General features: G+C 39.4%; 1 protein-coding gene across 1 annotated transcript; it reads right to left on the bottom strand.

Moving 5' to 3' along the window:
• Window positions 1–429: 429 nt before the first annotated feature.
• Window positions 430–18,733, bottom strand: LOC127806430 (DNA polymerase II subunit B4). Its single transcript, XM_052343722.1, has 3 exons — window positions 18,480–18,733; window positions 17,736–17,854; window positions 430–783 (listed from the first exon to the last, which is right to left on the bottom strand). The coding sequence occupies exons 1-3, from the start codon at window positions 18,689–18,691 to the stop codon at window positions 647–649; spliced, it is 468 nt and encodes a 155-aa protein (XP_052199682.1). The 5' UTR covers window positions 18,692–18,733; the 3' UTR covers window positions 430–646.
• Between the last annotated feature and the right edge of the window lie 452 nt (window positions 18,734–19,185).

Below are 19,185 nucleotides of genomic sequence, written 5' to 3'. Positions count from 1 at the left end.
AGTATCAAACGGTTATTTTAATTGTCAAAATACATATTAGACATTTTTTTTTTTTTTATCTTAACTCAAACTAGCAAATAATAAGACAACATCAAAGAGATTCTTTCTTGTAAGGGTTTAAACTTGCAAGCACATAACAACCTACCAACGACAGTAATATTATGATACTACTGATATTTTGTAATTGAAGAAATAACAAATTTGAGTTGTTAAGAACAGCCTCTTTATAATTCAACAGAATCACACAATAAAACAATAATCTCCTGACTTTTACAAAATTAAAAACTTCTGTAAATTAATTTTAAATTTCCATTCTGCTATGAAATAAATGGATGTTTACAAAGCAATTATTTTGGTAAAATTCATTTAATTCGGCCATTTTGGTCAAAATAGTTAAATCAGCCTTCTACACATCCGCTCGGTTGAGTATTTCAATACAAAAAAATTAGTTAGTTTAGTTCAATTGCCAACCCCCTCTCTGTCAACGACTTAAACTAACCAAAATTAGCATCTACAGTGACAGCATGACGAAATTACCAAATGCAAGAAGTATGTAAATGCGCTACCAACTTAAAATACAACAACGCGAGGCAAATTACTAGTCCAATTTTTAGCCGTTGGCAGGGGCCAAATGGCAATGTCCTAATTAATCTTCATTCTCTTCTTCCACATTAGCTTGTTGGTCTTCACCTCCATCTTCCACAGGCGACTCTTTTTTCTTCTTTCTACTCCCTTCCTTCACCTTGGACGCAGATCTCTTTCCAGCATTCTTCTGTCTTAACTCTGAAAACGAACAAAAAGTTAACACTGAGACATGTCTGATTTAAGTATCTCTGCTACTGAAATCCAGACGAGCCATACACCCCCAACTAAATAAATAAATAAATAAATCCTGACCTGCCAATGGTAGGTGGCATTACAAGGATTAGGAAAGAATGCTTGTTGTCAAGTAATCCCATGTCAACATATATTTTGGGAATTTTTTTGTTAAGGATTTAATTTTTTTTAAAACTAAAATACTCATCTCCTTACCCTAAAGAACATAAACCAAGTATGTGAGATAACGAATTCTGGATGCAGGTAAAAGAAGCTGGATATTTTCCATTGATTTCTTTCCCACCTTCCCTTAACAACAAATAAACGCATCAATTTTCAAGTCGCCTGCCTGTTCTATACCATGTTCCTCTTCTCTTCCACCTTCAAGTAACAAACCAAATGGAATTCTTCCATGCCAAAGTCAACCCCTTTGAGGAAACAATCCACAAATAATACCCATTTAGAAGAACTTAAAGGACAGTTACAGAAACTATTCCCATCATCATTCTAAGCTGATCTAACACAGAAACTATTCCATATCAATTTATGAAACCCATTCCTATAAAGGCAACAGCCGCCCAATTCATGGCAATGCATATCCTCCATGCATTTAAAGCCTTGCTCGCTTCTATTACAAGTGAAAGGAAGAGTTAGCAAAATCATATCTGAGTGCACAAATCTGCCTAATCTAAAATTATAAAGGCCACCTCTGGATCCATTATCTGATTTTAAACTAATCAGAAATCAACTTTCTGAAATTACATTCACAAATATTATGAATATAGTAAGAGACAACAGTTTCTGTTTCATAATGAGTGCCTAATGGATAAGCTGTGGCCAGGATTACATTTATGGAAATGACAAGCTTAAGCACAGGAAGTAGAAGGAATCCACCTCAATAAATTCACAAACAGAAGAGCAGAAGAACTATTAAAAAAACATGATAGTAGCATAACTTCTTTAGACATAGGAGTCATCAATCATTTGGCCCTGTGCTGCAAACTGGCTCTTCATCAGTAATAATGTTCTTATAGAATCTTGTTTTTTGCAGTCCCTGGTTCACACATCAATTTGGCTAAGATTCAGATCATTCACAATCTATTGAAGAATCCAAGTTTTGGAAATGTCATTTAAGTGTAGTTGGTTACTTAGCTACTCATTCGGTATAACTTGAGGTTCTACTCTGTGGAAATTATGGTGAAGAGACTTGAGAAGTGTACTCCTAAAGAACAATTGAATTATGTGCAATCTTTCTAGCCTTCTCACCTACATCTGCGTCAGTATTTCTTATTGCTTTGCGGAGCTTAAGAGACTTCAGAGTGACTTTTGGTGGGGTGGTATTCAGGAAGAGTTCTAGTCATATTAAATGGAATGCATTTTGTCTGAACCTGTCACGACCTTGGGTATTATAGGGGCAAAGCTATAATTGAGTTACAATTACAGTTAGGGAGTATTTTTGTAATTCGGTTACAACACATGAGTGTTGTTATTCTGTTATTTTCCCTTTTTGTCATGTAGCATAATTGGTTAGAGAATTTTGTTTAGTAGTTAAGTGAGACTATATGTATTGCCTCAGCTGTAGGAAGGGGATATGCTGAAAATGAATTGAATACTCTATTTTCTCTCTCTCTCTCGATGATCTCCCCCCTTATGTTCTTGCTGATTTCTCCCTCTCAATTGATCTCTTCCCCAAATTCTTCTCTTATCATTCTCGATCTTCCTTTCACACCCTAGCTCATCTCCAAGGATCATGACAAATGGTATCAGAACAGTCAATCCTTGGCTGTGGATTTGATTCCAGTTGAAGGCGACTACTATGGTGAGCGGTTTTCCTTGGCGATTGTGGTAAGGCGGATTTCGGCGGCGTGTGGATTTGATTCCAGTTGATTGGAACTTCCAGATGAGCAAGCAAGCCCAACCCAGACGGTGAGAAGCGATTCTAGGTGAGGTGAAGCGTTATGAATAGACAACGCTTGCGATTGGTGAGGGAGTCCGTCAAATGCGTTCTCGGAAGCTCGTGGCCTGCCGTTTGTGCATCGTCTGGCGAAGTCAAGTAGCAGTGTCGGAAGCGAGTCAGGTTGCTTAAGACGAGGATGAGACTTACTTCAGAGGCGACCTTGAGGGACGGTAACAGAGCCGACCTCGGCCATCCAAGCAAGCTTAGGGAGTGACAACAGTGATGCAAGTTGGTCGAATGACTGGAGTGGGTGACCAGAAGGTGACGCGAACAGCCAGGAGGTCGCGATTTGGACTTGGGAGTGTTGCGACTGTCCAAGGCGAGCGTGAGTCCGTTGAAGCTGAAGCAAACGGCCTAGGTGCGTGCGACTAAAGCGGAAGACAGGTTGTAGGAGCTCTGCTGGAGTTGACGACAGGGGTGAGGAAGGTTGTCGCAGCCAGTTTCACAAATTCGGTGAATAGCCCTGTTAAACGAGGAAGAATTGAGAGAGAAGCAGGGTCAAATGATTTCTGATCACCTCACGGTCCCAATCGAAAGGCTGCATTTTCAGTTGACCAAAAGAATCAAACACGGGGAAAGGATTTTGAGAAGGAGATCAGCCACGGGGACAAGGAAAAAAGAAGTGGGATTGATGAAGAGTGCGAAGAATTTGGCCGTATGTTCAGCTAGAAGCTGCAGGAGTTTGTGATGATGCTAATCAAGAAGTATCATTACAACTTTCCCGTTGAATACTTCAATGATTATCATGGGAGTTTTAACAAAGACAAATTCCTTAAAATAGAGCCGTTGAATGAGAAATTGAGGTAGGAAGTAGATTCATTGCTCACCTCCAATGTTGAGCAGAAGAAGTATACCAGTTTAGGCGAAATTGACAAGGAAGATGCCAACTCATTACCCTCGTTGGCTAATGCAAGGGCTGAAGGATTTGGGGGTGTTTCGGATCAAAAGTTTGTGGGAAATGGAATAGCATTGGATCAAGAAAATCTGACTGAAGGACCCTCAATCTACACAGATATTGGGGCTGAAATCCTTCCTCCTATTTTGGACCTACCAAAAGCTAAGGATTCTTTGGCTTGGGGTAAAATGGGCAGCGAGAAGGTGGAGAGGGCTGAGGAGTACATGGAAGAAGAGGGTGAGGAAGAGGAATTGGAGAATGACAGTCTCTCAAGCACTCTTACTAGTGTTAAGACACTTGATTCTATTGATTTCTGGAAGCAGCAGAAGAAGGAGCCAGAAAAGCCTTTTCACCAAGTACTTGAGGAGAAAGAACAAGGGATTGCATTGGGTACCTTGCTTGGAACATCTCACATGTATGTCATTGGCACGAGCACACAAGACAAAGCAAATGTAACATTGTGGCAAGAAGAGTTGGAGGTAATGTATAGGTTTTTACCCGCAGAGAGAATTGAAATTCTGTCCATAATTGAAAAGGATGGGATTGTAGGGCTGACGACACATTTGGAACCATTTTTAACGGCACTAAGGAAGAGGCGAATGGCTGAAATTGGTGTGGCAGCAAGACATAATGTTGTTGTTGCTGAAGAGAAAGAAAAGAGAAGGCAAAAGAAAAGGGAAAAACAAGATAAGAAGAAGGAAAAGCGAAGAAGAAACCACTGGGTGAAGATAGGCATTGGATAAAGAAGCAACGGCTAGGTGGTAATAAGTTTCTTGGGGACAAAAAACATTTCAAGGGGGGGAAAATTGTCATGACCTTGGGTATTATAGGAGTAAAGCTATAATTGAGTTACAATTACAGTTAGGGGGTATTTTTGTAATTCGATTACAACACATGAGTGTTGTTATTCTATTATTTTCCCTTTTTGTCTTGTAACTTAGTTGGTTAGAGAGCTTTGTTTGGTAGTTAAGTGAGACTATATATATTGCCTCAGCTATAGGAAGGGGATATGCTGAAAATGAATTGAATACTTTATTTTCTCTCTAATATTTCTCCTCTCTCTCTCTCAGTGATCTCCACCCTTATCTTCTTGCTGATTTCTCCCTCTCAACTGATCTCTTTCCCAAATTCTTCTCTTATCATTCTTGATCTTCCTTTCACACCCTAGCTCATCTCCAAGGATCATGACAGAACCTTTCAGGGGTGATCTAGCCATTATTAATAATAAAGCCCTCTTAGGCAAGTATCTATTAGTTTGGGCCTAGTCTACAGTTAATGGGGGTAATAAATTGTCACAACCCCAAGGATATATTAGTAATACATGTCATGTGTTTTCCTTATTAGTTGCACTAGTTGCATTTTTTGTTGTTATAGTTAGCATCTTCAATTGTAAGCCTATAAATAGGCTTGAGTAGTTAGAAGAAGGGCTTAATTAATGATTTGAATTCTCTCATTTTCCCTCCCTCAATTCTCCTAGTTCTCTCTCCCGTCTTTCTCTCTTCTTCCTCAATTCTGCCTGTTTTGTTCTTTCCCTCCCTTTCTGCCCCATCTTCCTTTAATTCTTACCAAATTCCTTCCTAGACCCTAGGCAAATCCTAGGGTCATAACATTTGCTATCAGAGCCGATGAATCTCGGCTGTGATCTGGAAATTGTAGAAATTGACCAAGGTGATTCCATGTAGCAAATTCCGACGGATGTTGATTCTCGAAATTTGAAAGCTATTACGGAATCCGGTAGCAATAGGCGAGTCAGACGTTAGGCTGTGGAACTGATCGAGGCTGCTTTGTGACTTCCAATGACGGAACTGGGGTGAAATTGGAAGAGGAAGTAATGATCGTTGAACATCAGAGTGCGGTTCAATATGGGGAAATTCTCTGCTGACTTGATTGAGTTAATCAAGTCCAAAATTGGAGGAGAAGCGGATCCAGATCTAGGTGGATTTAGGTGAAGCAGAGTTCGACGATTGTGAGTCAAGGCAGAGATAAGTGAAATTTCGGTGATTATAAAGCCAGTGGACGGTGACTGGGCGAGTAGTTAAGGCACGACGTGGAAGTAGGTCCAGCGATCTTGAATTTGTAGCGATGACAAGCAGACGCAAGCAAGTCTGACAATCGACAAACCCATAGCGTTAGGTTCGGAATTTGAAGCTTGTCTTGGCTACGGAAGCAAATCAAGAGGGCGACTGTGAGAAACAAGTTATTGCGGACTGTAGGCCCTGATCGACAATTCAATTGTAGATTAAAGGTATTGAATTCGAAATTGAACTCGGATTTGAAAGGCGAAGGGGAGCAAGGCAAGCTTCGGCTCAGAATTGAAGACAACGCAGGTCAAGGGAGCTCTGACAATGACTAAAAGCAGATCGCAACAGAGCCAGTGGTTTCGCAGTCCTTGAATAGTGATTGGGTGAAGGACGAGGGCACTGATTACAGTGGAAAAGGAAGTTGCAATTGAAGCAGAGCCTTGAGCAATTGAGATTGGAAACTGTCTGCAAACGGCCATTTAAGTTCATAACAACCGATCACTGACAACGGTAGTAAACTTAGGCAATCTCTAACTTGATTCAAGCGAGAGGTGAGGAAGTCTTACGGCTGTGAATTTCGATTCAGATTTGAATTGCTAAGGCGAAACAAGAGGAATCCTTGGCTATTTGACCAAGGCAACTACTGTGAGGCGGGTGATTCTCCTAGGCAACTTAGTGACTAATGTGAGGCGATCTCAAATAGAATTCCGATGACTTGGGAAATTGATTTGGAGTATGTTTAGCAGCTGGAATTGAGGTTGTTGAATTGGAAGCAATAGTTGCATTAGCTTGGGTTGCTGAATTTCAGTATCAAAATAAGTTTCCGAAGAGGCCTTTGAAAGCTACATAAGAGGCGATTAACAAGAGGCTGTTACAGAGGTGAAGTTAGTGCGAACAATTGAGTGATGGCCGAAAGAACCAGATTAAAGCAGCTGGAGTCGAGGATAGAGGCGTTAAGGTTCGGGATGATGCCAACGCATGGGGCAATGACCCAAATCCGAGGGGATATTGTGACCATCATTGAAAACATATGGGAGAATGTAGCTGCCTCTCAAGAAGGAATGCAGAGAGGTTTGGAGAGGCATCGGAAGGCGAGGGAGCAACATAGCTAGCAGATCAACAGCATGTTCAACATGCTGTCTTCGCCACATCAATTCTGGTTTCCACCGTATTTTCCTCCCCGAGTAGCAGCTGATCCAATTCTGCCCAACCATGGTACCCTCCCTATGACCTATGGCTTGTAAGAGGCAGAAGAACTATCGGTCTTGAAACCGAAAATTCAGGTAAGAGGTTCATCTTCCCTCACTCCCCATCACACCCCAATGCCTAGATAAGGGAAGGCCAGGGGGACTGATCTTGCTGGAAATTTACATGACCAATTTGGGAAGAAGAACACGGCTAAGGTAACTAAGGAGTTCAACAATTTAAGGCGGGAGGGATCGGTGGTAGATTATTAAGTTAAATTTGAGGAGCTAAGGCCCCTAATGTGGAGTGCTCAACCAACCCTAACGGAGCACTATTTTGTATCAAGATTTGTTAGTGGGTTGAAGGACAAATTGAGGTTAATAGTCAAAATGATGATGCCTGCAACCATGAAAGAGGCAGCTGAGAAAGCAAGGTTGCAGGAACTCACCTTGTAAGACATCTTTAAGAAGCATGGGCTGCAGCCTAACGGATCTACGGAGAGCAGCAAATAGATTGAAGGAGCCTTTAAGGTTGCAAATTATGACCAGCAAGAATCTGAGGAAAATTGGAGCTGGACTAGTCAGTTGTAACTGAAAACTTCAGCAATATAGAGAGATCGGACATGGATATCAGCGAAAATCACATCTTATATTTGCAAGAAGCTAATGGAGTAGCTTCGAAAGATGAGGATGACGTTGCAAATAGGTTCCATGCCAATGATGAAAGACAACCATGCAACGAGGACTTGGACCAAAGGAAGAAGCAGGAGGCTGAGGACTTGTACAACCCTGTAGCTACTGTGAGTGACAATCTTGCTGTTACTTCAAAGGGGGTAAATCAGTTACAGGTGTTAACTCTAGTAGAAAAGGAGCAATTGAAACTAACTAAACAAGAGAATAGCCATGTGGTTCAAAAGATGAGGGAAAAGGAGGTTGCTGCCACACGGTTCAGGAGTTTGGATATTAGAGAAGGGATAGTTGACATGGAGGTCCTGGAAGTCTCTATTGAAGATAAGGAAGGAGAAGAGGTTGTGAAGATAGGGGAGGATATGACTACACCAACCTCGGAATTTGAAGATTACAAAGTGCTTTAATCAAAGTGAATGCCCATTGGAGTACAATTCAAGGTTGGTTAGAGATTAACGAAAGTTGCTTGTGCTTGGAAGAAATTTTTGTTGAGGGGAACAAGACTCTTGCTGTTTTGTTTATTCCTCTTTCAATTGGAGAGCTGCAACTTCGAAGTAGATTTTGGCCTGCAGCGAAGCTGGAATTCCTTTCTACGATTGGAAATGATATGGTTGCAGCAATAACGGATCAATTGGAACCATTCTTAAAGGAAATCAGGATGAGGGGGATGGCTGGTCTTGTTGTTGTAGCAAGTCATAGTACTGATGTTTTTGAAGAAAAAGACACGGAAAGGCAAAAGAAAAGGAAGATAAGAGATGAGAACAAGAACAGGCGAAGAAGAAACTAGATTGTTAAGGCTGGAATCGGCTGAGGAATGAGGTCAACAACTGTCAATTCTTGGGGGCAAGAATTGTTTAAAGGGATGGGGATTGTCACGACCCCAAGGAACCCCAATGATATATTAGTAATACATGTCATGTGTTTTCCTTATAAGTTGCACTAGTTGCATTTTCTGCTGCTGTTGTTAGCATCTTCAATCATAAGCCTATAAATTGGCTTGAGTAGTTAGAGGAAGGGCTTAATGAATGATTTGAATTCTCTCATTTTCCCTCACCCAATTCTCCTAGTTCTCTCTCTCGTCTTTCTCTCTTCTTCCTCAATTCTATCCGTTATGTTCTTTCCCTCCCTTTCTGCCCTATCTTCCTTTAATTCTTACCAAATTACTTCCTAGACCCTAGGCAAATCCTAGGGTCGTAACATAAATGTATCCCACCACATGGACCACAACCACTCTAGGATAGTGATACAAAAGTACAATTATTAGTTTGGCGTTTGTCTAAGGTTACTGGGGATAATAAATGTATCCCATGACATAGCTCACACCCCACCCTCTCATGCAAAATTACTACTCATTTGCTGCCCATGCAAATGCTTGTCATGAACCTAGGGTTCATAATAGGTTTGGATTGGCAATTGGAAGGATCCGATTGAGTAGAACTGAGAACAAAATGTTTAGAGGGAAATTTGGACAGAAATGGGGGGAAGGATGTAAAGAGAAATGAGGGAGAGCAATAGAGAGAAACAAGAGGGAGAATGGAGAGAATTGTAGAAAGAGAATCAGATTTTCATTCAATCAATTCAAGTATAATCCATCCAACCTCAGCTGAGGCTTATATATAGCCTAATAGCCTCCCACATACTCCTATGTGCAATATAACAACTAGTCTAACTGCCTATAAGATGGGACAAAACACTATAACAGAAAGAAGGAAAAGAAATTACAATTATTGTATATTGTATGCCAACTCCTACTATTATATTTACTAATATATCCTTGGGTAATTCCTAGGGTCATGACAATGCTACAGAACCAATGCTTAGGCTTATCCCTTTAGACCCACCAAATCATGCCCTAGTGGCTTGAGATTGCAAGCCACATGGAAGATTTGGTACACTGTCACGGCTTGACAAAGTATCCCCAATCAGGTGATGCGTCCCCAAAAAATGTGTTTGAGACTAAAAAGAGGTTTTATAGAGCTTTTAAAGACAAAAATATAGCCAAATTTAGTTCCCCAATTGATTTGAGATTCTAACATGCAAAAGTTCACCACCTCTCAAGCATTTGTTCCTTATTGACCATTCCCAAGAAATCCCACTTATCCTTGAAAGTTGGATAAAACTCTTTATCACCCAATACTTGCACATCTTCCTTGTTATCTCACATTTAACTGTGGACATGCAAATTTTCTCCAAACATTTTCATACAATAACCTTACCAATCCCCACAATTTACACTAAAACTTCCAAGACAGAGAGCTTAGAAGATCTAATTGATCTATACTAGGCAACATCAGTGGATATCAGTTATAACATAGTGAAAGCTCAAAATACGACAAAATCAACAATCACAAGCCTTAATCCCACTAGATGGGGTTTGCTACATGAATTCTACACCCCTATGCATCTCTATCCTTGCCCATATTGTCTATAAAGCCATTAGACTTCTTGGATGTGGTATGCGAGTTCATCCATCACAAAAACAAAAAGGTGAGAGCTCAATGCAAATCCTTAACGTGATCCAATTGTAATTGAAAAGGCCTCAATATCTTATCCAAAAATCCTAACAAATGTTTCTTGTTTGATGATACATGATAGCCTATATATAAGTAATTTGAACTCCTCTCTTCTCTAACATCCTCCACAAGACTTCTGGGGACTATCATAGGTTTTTTGAAAGTTTATAAATACCATATGCACGTCTTTTTGTAATGCCTAGGAATTTTTCCATTTAAGTGTCTATTAAGTTGATATAGCTTCCATTGTTGACCTATCAGGCATAATGCCAAATTGGTGTTTATGGACAAACTAAAGTTCAAAATGAAAGTTAAAAATTTGGTGAGACCATACTTTAGAATTGAATTCAAGTATAGTTATTTGATTCAAAGGAGTTATATTCATTACATTAAGTGGTTCAAGAACTGTTTTCATTTAGTTGATTCTAGTTCAAGTTAGATGAAAACTTTAATTTGTTTAATTTTGGTTTCAGTGTTAAGACGAACGACTTGAATTAAAAGCAAAATATCTCCATCAGAGCTGTCAAACAAAACAAGCAAAGCATGAAACATGCCAAAAATATATATACAAAATATTAGTTAAAGTGGTTCTCAACACAACACAACACATCTCCAGAACTTCTAGTGCAACCTATAGTTCAAAGTCACATGCAGAATTCAGCAGCATAGATCTAGCCAACTAAACTCTATGGTCATTGGTAATAGGTTTTGTTTTTATTTTGAACCAATATAATAAAACAGTGGTTGCTAGGGTAATTCAGTGAGTGATCCCAACAAAGACATATCAACTTGTTCCCTAGTAAAATATATTATTTGATCCCAAAATTTTACTAGCACTTTTGCAAGAGAGTAACAGTGTCACAAAAGTTTATGGACAACTCAAAAGTAGGCTACACCAAATTTTGAAAAATAAAAATGCTATACTTTAGTTTCTTTAATGTAATCCATACTAGAAGTCAACAATACCAAGAAGAAAGACCAAAGGTTTATGGTTTGTAGACTAAAGTCCAAGCACAACGATGAGAAAGAAAAGTAAGAAGGGCTAAAAGCCACATCTCACCATTGTTATATGCATTGAATCACCACTAGATGCTTGACATTATCTAATTACCATGGACACAAAATTCAATCACCATATCGGGATCAGTTAAGATTAAAATAAAAGATAACTAATTTATGTAATACGTACATAAAACAATAGGAAGTCTATCAAAGGGGCTCTGAAGGTGGACAACATGCAAGAAACCGTTTTAGGAGGGTCCCTTGATGGGGAGACCTACCTGTCCCATTAACCTTCTTTTCTTTTTGATTTTTAACAATCTGGCAGCACCTAATCTAAGAGGCACCATTCCATAATGAAAGAGAATTGACATTTATATTAACCACCTGCTATTGATTGAAGATAGCTACTAGTCTAGAAACTTGTAGGTTTGTCTAAATGTCTTACATTCTTCCATCATAGCAAAAAATAAGCATTGATCATTGAAAAGGAAGATAGAAAACAAAACAAGTAGAAGATTGCTTTGATCTATAACCATATGGCCTTTTTGCTTTGTAAAAAGAGTTGCAAGTCCCAGCCCCCTTTATTGCATATCAGTGGAGCCTATCCATGGCTCTCAATGGGAAACTTTCATGGTCCTAATTTGCAACTGCAAGACTTTTAGCCATAAATACATCCATACATACATACACTTATGGCATTGCTATAATATCCACAGTCTTCTCATTATTCCAATGTCTTCCTTTCTCTACTCTTAACAGACTGACACACCTCAGTGACCAAAATTTGTCAGATAATATTAACCACCAGTGTATTGATAATGGATAAGATAAGGCTAAAAATCTGCAACATGAGATAGAAAACTGGATTTCTACATAATACACAGCATTATCCTGTTTTTGCTTCTAAGAAGTTACTTTTTCTTGCTGCATTTTTCCCCAATATAATTTATCCCCCTCAGAAGATATGACCATGCTAGAGAATAGAGATGGATATGTTACAATTGGGAGCACTGTCGATCTATGAATTCACCCAAAAAACCAACAAATCTGAATACCCTTGATGCACTCTCTCACCGATTCAACCATACAACATAAACAGAAAATAAAGAATTGACAAAGAATAGAGTTAGAGCAATCAAACCACACAAGATACACCGAGATTTATCTTGGTTCGAACTGATTAAAAAAATCAGTCCTACATCCAGCCTTCATAGAAAGAGCAATCCACTAGAAACTTAATGAATTCAGTACACAGAAATCACTCGCACACCCCACAATCCTCACTGACAAACCAAGAACTGCAAGATTACAAAGATATCTTCTTTATCCCTTCTCTAGCAATACAGCTCTTATAGTCAATGAGAACGATTAGTCTATTAGATATCGGCAGTCGACCCCCACGCCTCTTATTTATAGACATAAGGGCGTGAGTTACAATGAGAGAATACCCAGGAAAATATCCTATCTACCCCTCACTTAAATTTGCATGCAATTAGCCTTTTATTTCCTAATTTGCCACTGCCGCATATAAAACCTAACATAACCGAGTCCTTCTAGAATTTCCAGCCACTCAATGCAAAACTTGAATAAAAGGATAGGTAAAGAGCTAGAAGTCATGTCAACCCCACCTTGTAGGATCAAGGTGTCACGACCCAAGGGTAATTAGAAGGGCAATAATATAATTAGTTACCTTAGTTTGTTAGGAGCTATTTATGTTATTCTGTTACAGCACATGAGGCTAGTATTCTAGATGTTTCTTTCAGTTGTATAGCCTATAAATAGGCTATAGTATGTAGAGAAGAGCATGTTTGAATTGATTAAATGAAACTCTGATTCTCTCTCTACAATTCTCTCCATTCTCCTTCTCATTTCTCTCTTGTTTCTTCCCCCTTTTCTCTCAATATCTCTCCCTCAATTCTATATGTTATCTTTCCCCATTTCTATCCAAATCCCCCTCTAAACATTCTGTTCTTAATCCTAAGCCTCTAGGATCCTTCCAGATTCCAATCTAATCCTTGTTATGAACCTTAGGTTCATGACAAATGGTATCAGAGCATCGTTCATCGGCCGTTTTCGTTGCTAATTAAGGTCCGTTGGATGTCGATGGCTGCTATCCAATGCAGTTGATTCACGAAATATGAAAGTGATTTCGGAAACCGGCAGTAGCAAGGTAGGCTGTAATCTTGGGAGATAACCCAAGCGATTCTGGCCTACACGGTGATTTGGCGAGAAAGAAGCACCGACTGGGGCAATTGTGAGTCTCCATGGTTGCGACTTCGATTCCAGCGAATTCTACAATTCCGATAATTCCAATTAATTCCAGTAAGTGATTCCGATGATTTTTGGTTAAGGATCTGAAAGTTTTTTTTTATCAGTGCGTAAGATCCAAATTGTGAAGGCGTGTGATTGAGGCTAGTCCAGATTCTTGAGCGATTGATGATTAACAGCAACTGCGATCATAGGCGGACAATTGGCCGACTTGGAGTGTTGGACAATGATTAGGTGAAGCGGATGGTGATTAATGTGGTATCAGGACTCAGTGGAATTCAAGACGACACAACTAGGAGAGTGTCAACGGTGAATTTGAAGTCAAATCAAAGTGGCACAATAGGTATTGGGTCGAAAACAGAGCGACTATGAAGGTGGAAGCGTGAATCGCTTCAAATTAGGTTGTCGACTTTGAAGGTGGAACAATAGGGTGATTTATCTATTGCCTAGTTGTTCAGTTTGCTGGAGAATTGAAGATCGCTAACTATGGTGAGGTGATTGCTTATCCTGGGCAAATGTTGTGAAGCAGAAGAACGAGTGGATTGCGGCTATTTTCCAAGGCTAGGCTATAATACTCAGAATTTTATATATAATGTTTTGGAATTTATGGAATTTTCGAGTCAAAACATAATTTTTTGTACATTAGGGGCCGGAGCGTAATTTATAAATCTTGGCCAAAAGTGGTGAAACAATTGTGGCAAAGACAGAAATTAGGGTCAAAGATGTGAAAAGGAAGCTTAGGGACTCGTGAACTCGAAGGATTCGCAAAATAGGGCACATAACACAATTTTTCGTGCAATCGGGCCTAAGTGCAAGTTTGTAATTTTGGCCGAGGGAGGTCAAAAATGGGTTTTTTCTAAAGTTTCGGGGTCAAAATGAGGAGTTTGGAACTCAAGGGGCTTGATGGAAATATTGGAAATCTTAGGGGTTTCAAGGAAAGGTCCAAACTGTGTCTGGAAATTAATTAGGGGGTCAAAGTGTAAATTACAAAAGTTAGGTGTAAAACCTGCCATTCTTTGGCCAGCCGCACCGTCGACCAGCCACTTGTAGCTGTTGGGAAGGTTACCCAAGGGGTCCAGGAGGTGCCCCAGATCATGATGAATCAATTGGTGGTAGCCATTGGCCAAGATCGGCCGTGATGTGACCGGAATTAATGAGGAAAGTGACTGGAAAAATTGGCCGGCAAATTGTGGCATTTTTTTCATGATTCAAGGCTACTCGAGCCACTTAATGGCTAGATTTAGACCTTAGGGGCTAAGTAAGCTCAAAATTTGGAGATTAGCGACTAGGATTTGCTTATAAATAGAGGGTTCAGGGCTGAGGGTTTTATTCAAGTTTTTGCTTCGAATTCATGTTGTTTAAGAAAGAATCGAGTATTTTGGATAAGGGACTTTTGTTCCGTGTATTTTAGAGAGAATTTCTAGAGAGTTTGTGAGCATTTGGTATAGGTTTAAGGGGTTTCAGAGGCTTTGCCAGAACTGGACCTGTAACCGACCATTTGAGGCTTTTCCGATGGCAATTTCAAGCATCTAAAGGCACCCCTAGGACCAACGTGAAAAGCTCTTCAAGGTGGTAGGGTCAGATCGACCATCGGAGCTGTCGCTGGCGACCAAAGCTGAAGAAGACGACCGGAGAAAACAACCTACATGTGCTGCACGCGCAGACTCAACTCGCAGGCTACGCACTTGGCGCGTGAGGTACGGGAAATTTTCGAAATTATTTTTATAATTTTTAGAAAATTATTTTAGGAATATCTGTGAAAAAAATATTTGGTGAAAATAGATGATAGATATTTATTGTGGAATTTTGAAGAAAAAGAAGTTTATGGAAGATGGAAAAATTGAGAAAAATATGGAATACTGATTTCCTTGGATACAACGTTGGTTAAGAGGTGATTTGGCCATCAGATTCGAGGATCGCATGACATTTAAAGTCAGCATGTGTTTCGAGGTTTCAGTATAAATTGTGTTAAGGTGAGTGGTTCCATCCAGCACTTGGTTTTTGGTTTATTTCAAATTATTTTTGCTTGTGATTGGTTAGTGAGCAGTTTTACCCTCCAAACCTTGGGTTGTTCCATGTGAACGTGATTGGTTAGTGAGCAGTTTTATCCTCCAAACCTTGGATTATTCCATGTTAATGTATTACCCAAATTGTCTTTGATTTACCCACATATTGAGCATGTTGTATTTTGTTACATGATGCGTCAACTGAGTAAGTTTCATAAAAATGCATGGCGTGTGATTTTTCATGGCATTGATATGTTTGTAATCATGTCGTTATTATAATGTCCGGTGGGACAAGATGGGGTCTCCTTGAGAATGTCGCTACGTTAATCTTGCTGGAGCTATGGAATGGGTTTTCACGGGTGACCGCCGATATGCACCCCGGGGATCAGAAAGCAACTGATTTAACAGATTCGATGAAATTCCTTATCAAATATTGAATTGTGTTGAGGCAATTCTAATTTAGACCAGAATAGTTTATGGAAGGGGGGGATTCATCATGTATAGAACTCCTGCTACTTGGATTTCGAAGTATACTGTTTGTGAAAAATCGCCCATGGAAAGTAGTGCACGCATGAGGCAATTGGAGCCTCAATGAAAGCAGAAGAAGGCTGAAATTTTAGCTGGAAAAAACAAGAAACAGGAGAAGGGGATCAGCCAATTAGACAAGGGAACAAGAAGTGTGGTACATGAATCGAGTAAGGAATTCGACCGGATGCTACACGAACAATTGCAGGAGTTTGCAATGATACTTACTAAGAAGTATCATTATAGTTTTCCTGCTAAATTCTTCGAGAATTATCGTGGAAATCTTAACAAAGAGAACTTCCTTAAAATGGACCAGCCGAAGGAGAAAACAAGAAGTCGAGAAGCAGATTCACTACCTATTTCTAATATGGAGTGGAAGAAGTATACCAATTTCAGCAAAATTATCAAGGAGGAATGCAACATTAGTGATGATATTGGTGGTGAATGGCATTATCCAAAGGGAATCTGTGAAGAACAGATTGATAGGGCAGCAAAGGCAAAGGAACAATCTGAAATTGTTGAAAGAGAAGTTCATATAGAGGGAAATTCCAGCAAACACAAGGAAGAAAGAGTTTTGAATTATTTGCATGTAATCTGGAGATTCCGACTGAAACTTCAGCTAATATTAAGAAAGTTGGCACTGTAAATGAAGCGAACAAGTCAATGGAAACTCAGGATTTCGAAGATGAAAGAAGATTGGAGGAGGAGATTGGGGTAGACCACACATTACAAGAGCAAGAAGCTGACGATCCCGGTGATGCACAGCCTAATCTAGTTGTAAATCATGCTAGGGAAGAAGGTTGAGATGGAGGCCAGGTGTCAGTCATTGAGAAACCGTTAGCTGGAATTGAAGTTGCAGCAGCTCCTAATGCTAATACTCACAAACAGCCTTGGTATGAGTATCCAAGGCAAATCTGCAATCTTCCATTGCTACATTTTGAGGATGTTGTTGATATCTTTCAATGTGTAGCTATGGAGGTGCAGGAACAACTGTTGTTGGTATTGAACTTGAACTCTATCAGGTTGCTCCTATTGAAGTTCTAGGCTGAATTACGACTAGGATTGATCTTGGACACTTAAGAACGAGGGAGAAGAAAAGGCCTAGAAGAAAAAAGAAAGAAAGAAAGAAAAAAAAATCAGATAGAGAATGCGAGAATTGGATGAATAAGAACGGCTCAATGTAATGAGTTTCTTGGGAATAAGAAACCTTCCAAGGAGAGGGGATTGTCACAACCCAAGGGTAATTATAAGGGCAATTATGTAATTAGATACCTTAGTTTGTTAAGAGCTATTTCTGTTATTCTGTTACAACACATGGGACTAGTATTCTAGATGTTTCTTTCAGTTGTATAGCCTATAAATAGGCTATAGTATATAGAGAAGAGTATACTTGAATTGTTTAAATGAAACTCTGATTCTCTTTCTACAATTCTCTCCATTCTCCCTCTCGTTTCTCTCTTGTTTCTTCTCCCTTTTCTCTCAATATCTCTCCCTCAATTCTATATGTTATCTTTCCCCATTTCTGTCCAAATTCCTCTCTAAACATTATGTTCTTAATCCTAAGCCTCTAGGATCCTTCCGAATTCCAATCTTAACCTTGTTATGAACCCTAGGTTCATGACACAAGGTTTGTGATAGTTGTTGTTATTTCATCCTCCTCGGTTCCAGAACATCAAAATAAGATAGTGTTTGCCACTTTATACTTGGGTGTCACTCAAAATTATCTCAGGTATTAACAAATGAAAGATTAAAATCCAAAAAAGAAGACAGGAAAACTGAAGTACACATCAAATGCATTGTTAAGGACATGAAGTTAACCACTGGACTTGAAAAGAGAACTGAAACTATTCAATTCACAGACCTTCCAAAGAGGCCTTTAGAGGCTCAATAAACTGGGGAAACTCTACTTCTTCAAGTGCCTTAAAGACATCATCTGCATTAATGGTTTGTCTCTTGGATTCCTTGCATATGTCATTTGCCCTGCACATGAAACCAAGAATTACTCAAATGCCATTATTGTTTAAAAATATTCTTATCTCCATCATCTTCTAACCTCCAACCCTTCTGATATTTTAGAGGCCAATAGCAGATTGATTATATATGCAGAGTTAACTAGTAATAACTTATATAAAGTCCAGGAATCGGGGTTTTCCCTTGATCCATCGCTCATTGTGATTACCTATTTTCAGTATTTTCTTCCATTATGAGTACCACTGCATGATAAAATGCTATTAATTCCTGTTCAGGATCTAACAGCACATCGAAGCTCAGATTTCAAAGGGAAAAAAAATGTGGCCACTAAACAAGAACTTATCAAGCGAACAATCAATTTCAATTCAAGGGGCTAACAGCAAATAGAAGCCCATATTTCAAAGAAAAAAAATATGAATACTAAATAAGAACTTATCAAACGAACAATCAATTACTCGCTAATCTTGTGCAATTCACGAATCAAACGCTAGCACCTCCTGTGGAAACCTAGAGTTTAGAATGCTAGCCCAAGCTTCCGCAGATATTACGAATTTTAAACTTCTTCTTTTTTTTTTTTTTTTTTTTTGTGAACAGATAGAAAGGGAGGGGGGGGGGGGGGATTTTGAGGCCGTACGTGGCAGAGAGGTAGTGGATGAAGATTCGGGTGCTCTCGGAGAAGGCCTGAAGAGCTTCTCTCAAAACAGAAATATCGCTATCGGGAGACAACTGGGAGAGCCTATCCTTCACCACCCTGCGCACGATAGTCTTCGGCAGCTCCTCCGCCTCCGACACCACCTTCTCCACTCCCGCCGGCGCTTTCTCCGCCGCCGAGGCCTTCTCCGCCATCTCTCTCTCTCTCTAGATCCTCCGCGACCCAACCCGGTGGACTCCATTTTCTAGGTTCCTTATTTCCCGCCATCGGCTGATTGGAGCGAGCCCGAGGCCTCACCGGGAGGCCCATTAGAAGTAGATATTGGGCTCCTTGGGCCAGTGGGCCAGTCCGTCTTCGAAATTGGGCAAGACAGTTGTCTTTTATATGAATTAAAAAATCGAACTTACTATTTTTTTCTAATTTAGATTTTTTAAAACTTTTTATGATTCATATCCATTTTTTATAATAATTAAGTGTTTTTTTTCTCATAAATAATTTTCATTTAACGAATAATATAATTAGTGATGTTATTTACATAAAAAATAATACTATAAGTTATGATTAATAACAATCTGATCAATTATGTTTCGCACTCTCATTTAATGATTAAAAAAGTAATAATACATAATCTTTTTAATCTATTTTAATAAATAAGTGATGACAATGTGATCAATCGTGATTTCAAATA

The sequence above is a fragment of the Diospyros lotus genome, chromosome 1 (assembly GCF_014633365.1).
Source record: "Diospyros lotus cultivar Yz01 chromosome 1, ASM1463336v1, whole genome shotgun sequence".
Lineage (NCBI taxonomy): Eukaryota > Viridiplantae > Streptophyta > Magnoliopsida > Ericales > Ebenaceae > Diospyros > Diospyros lotus.
This window is presented reverse-complemented; position numbering and strand designations above follow the sequence as displayed.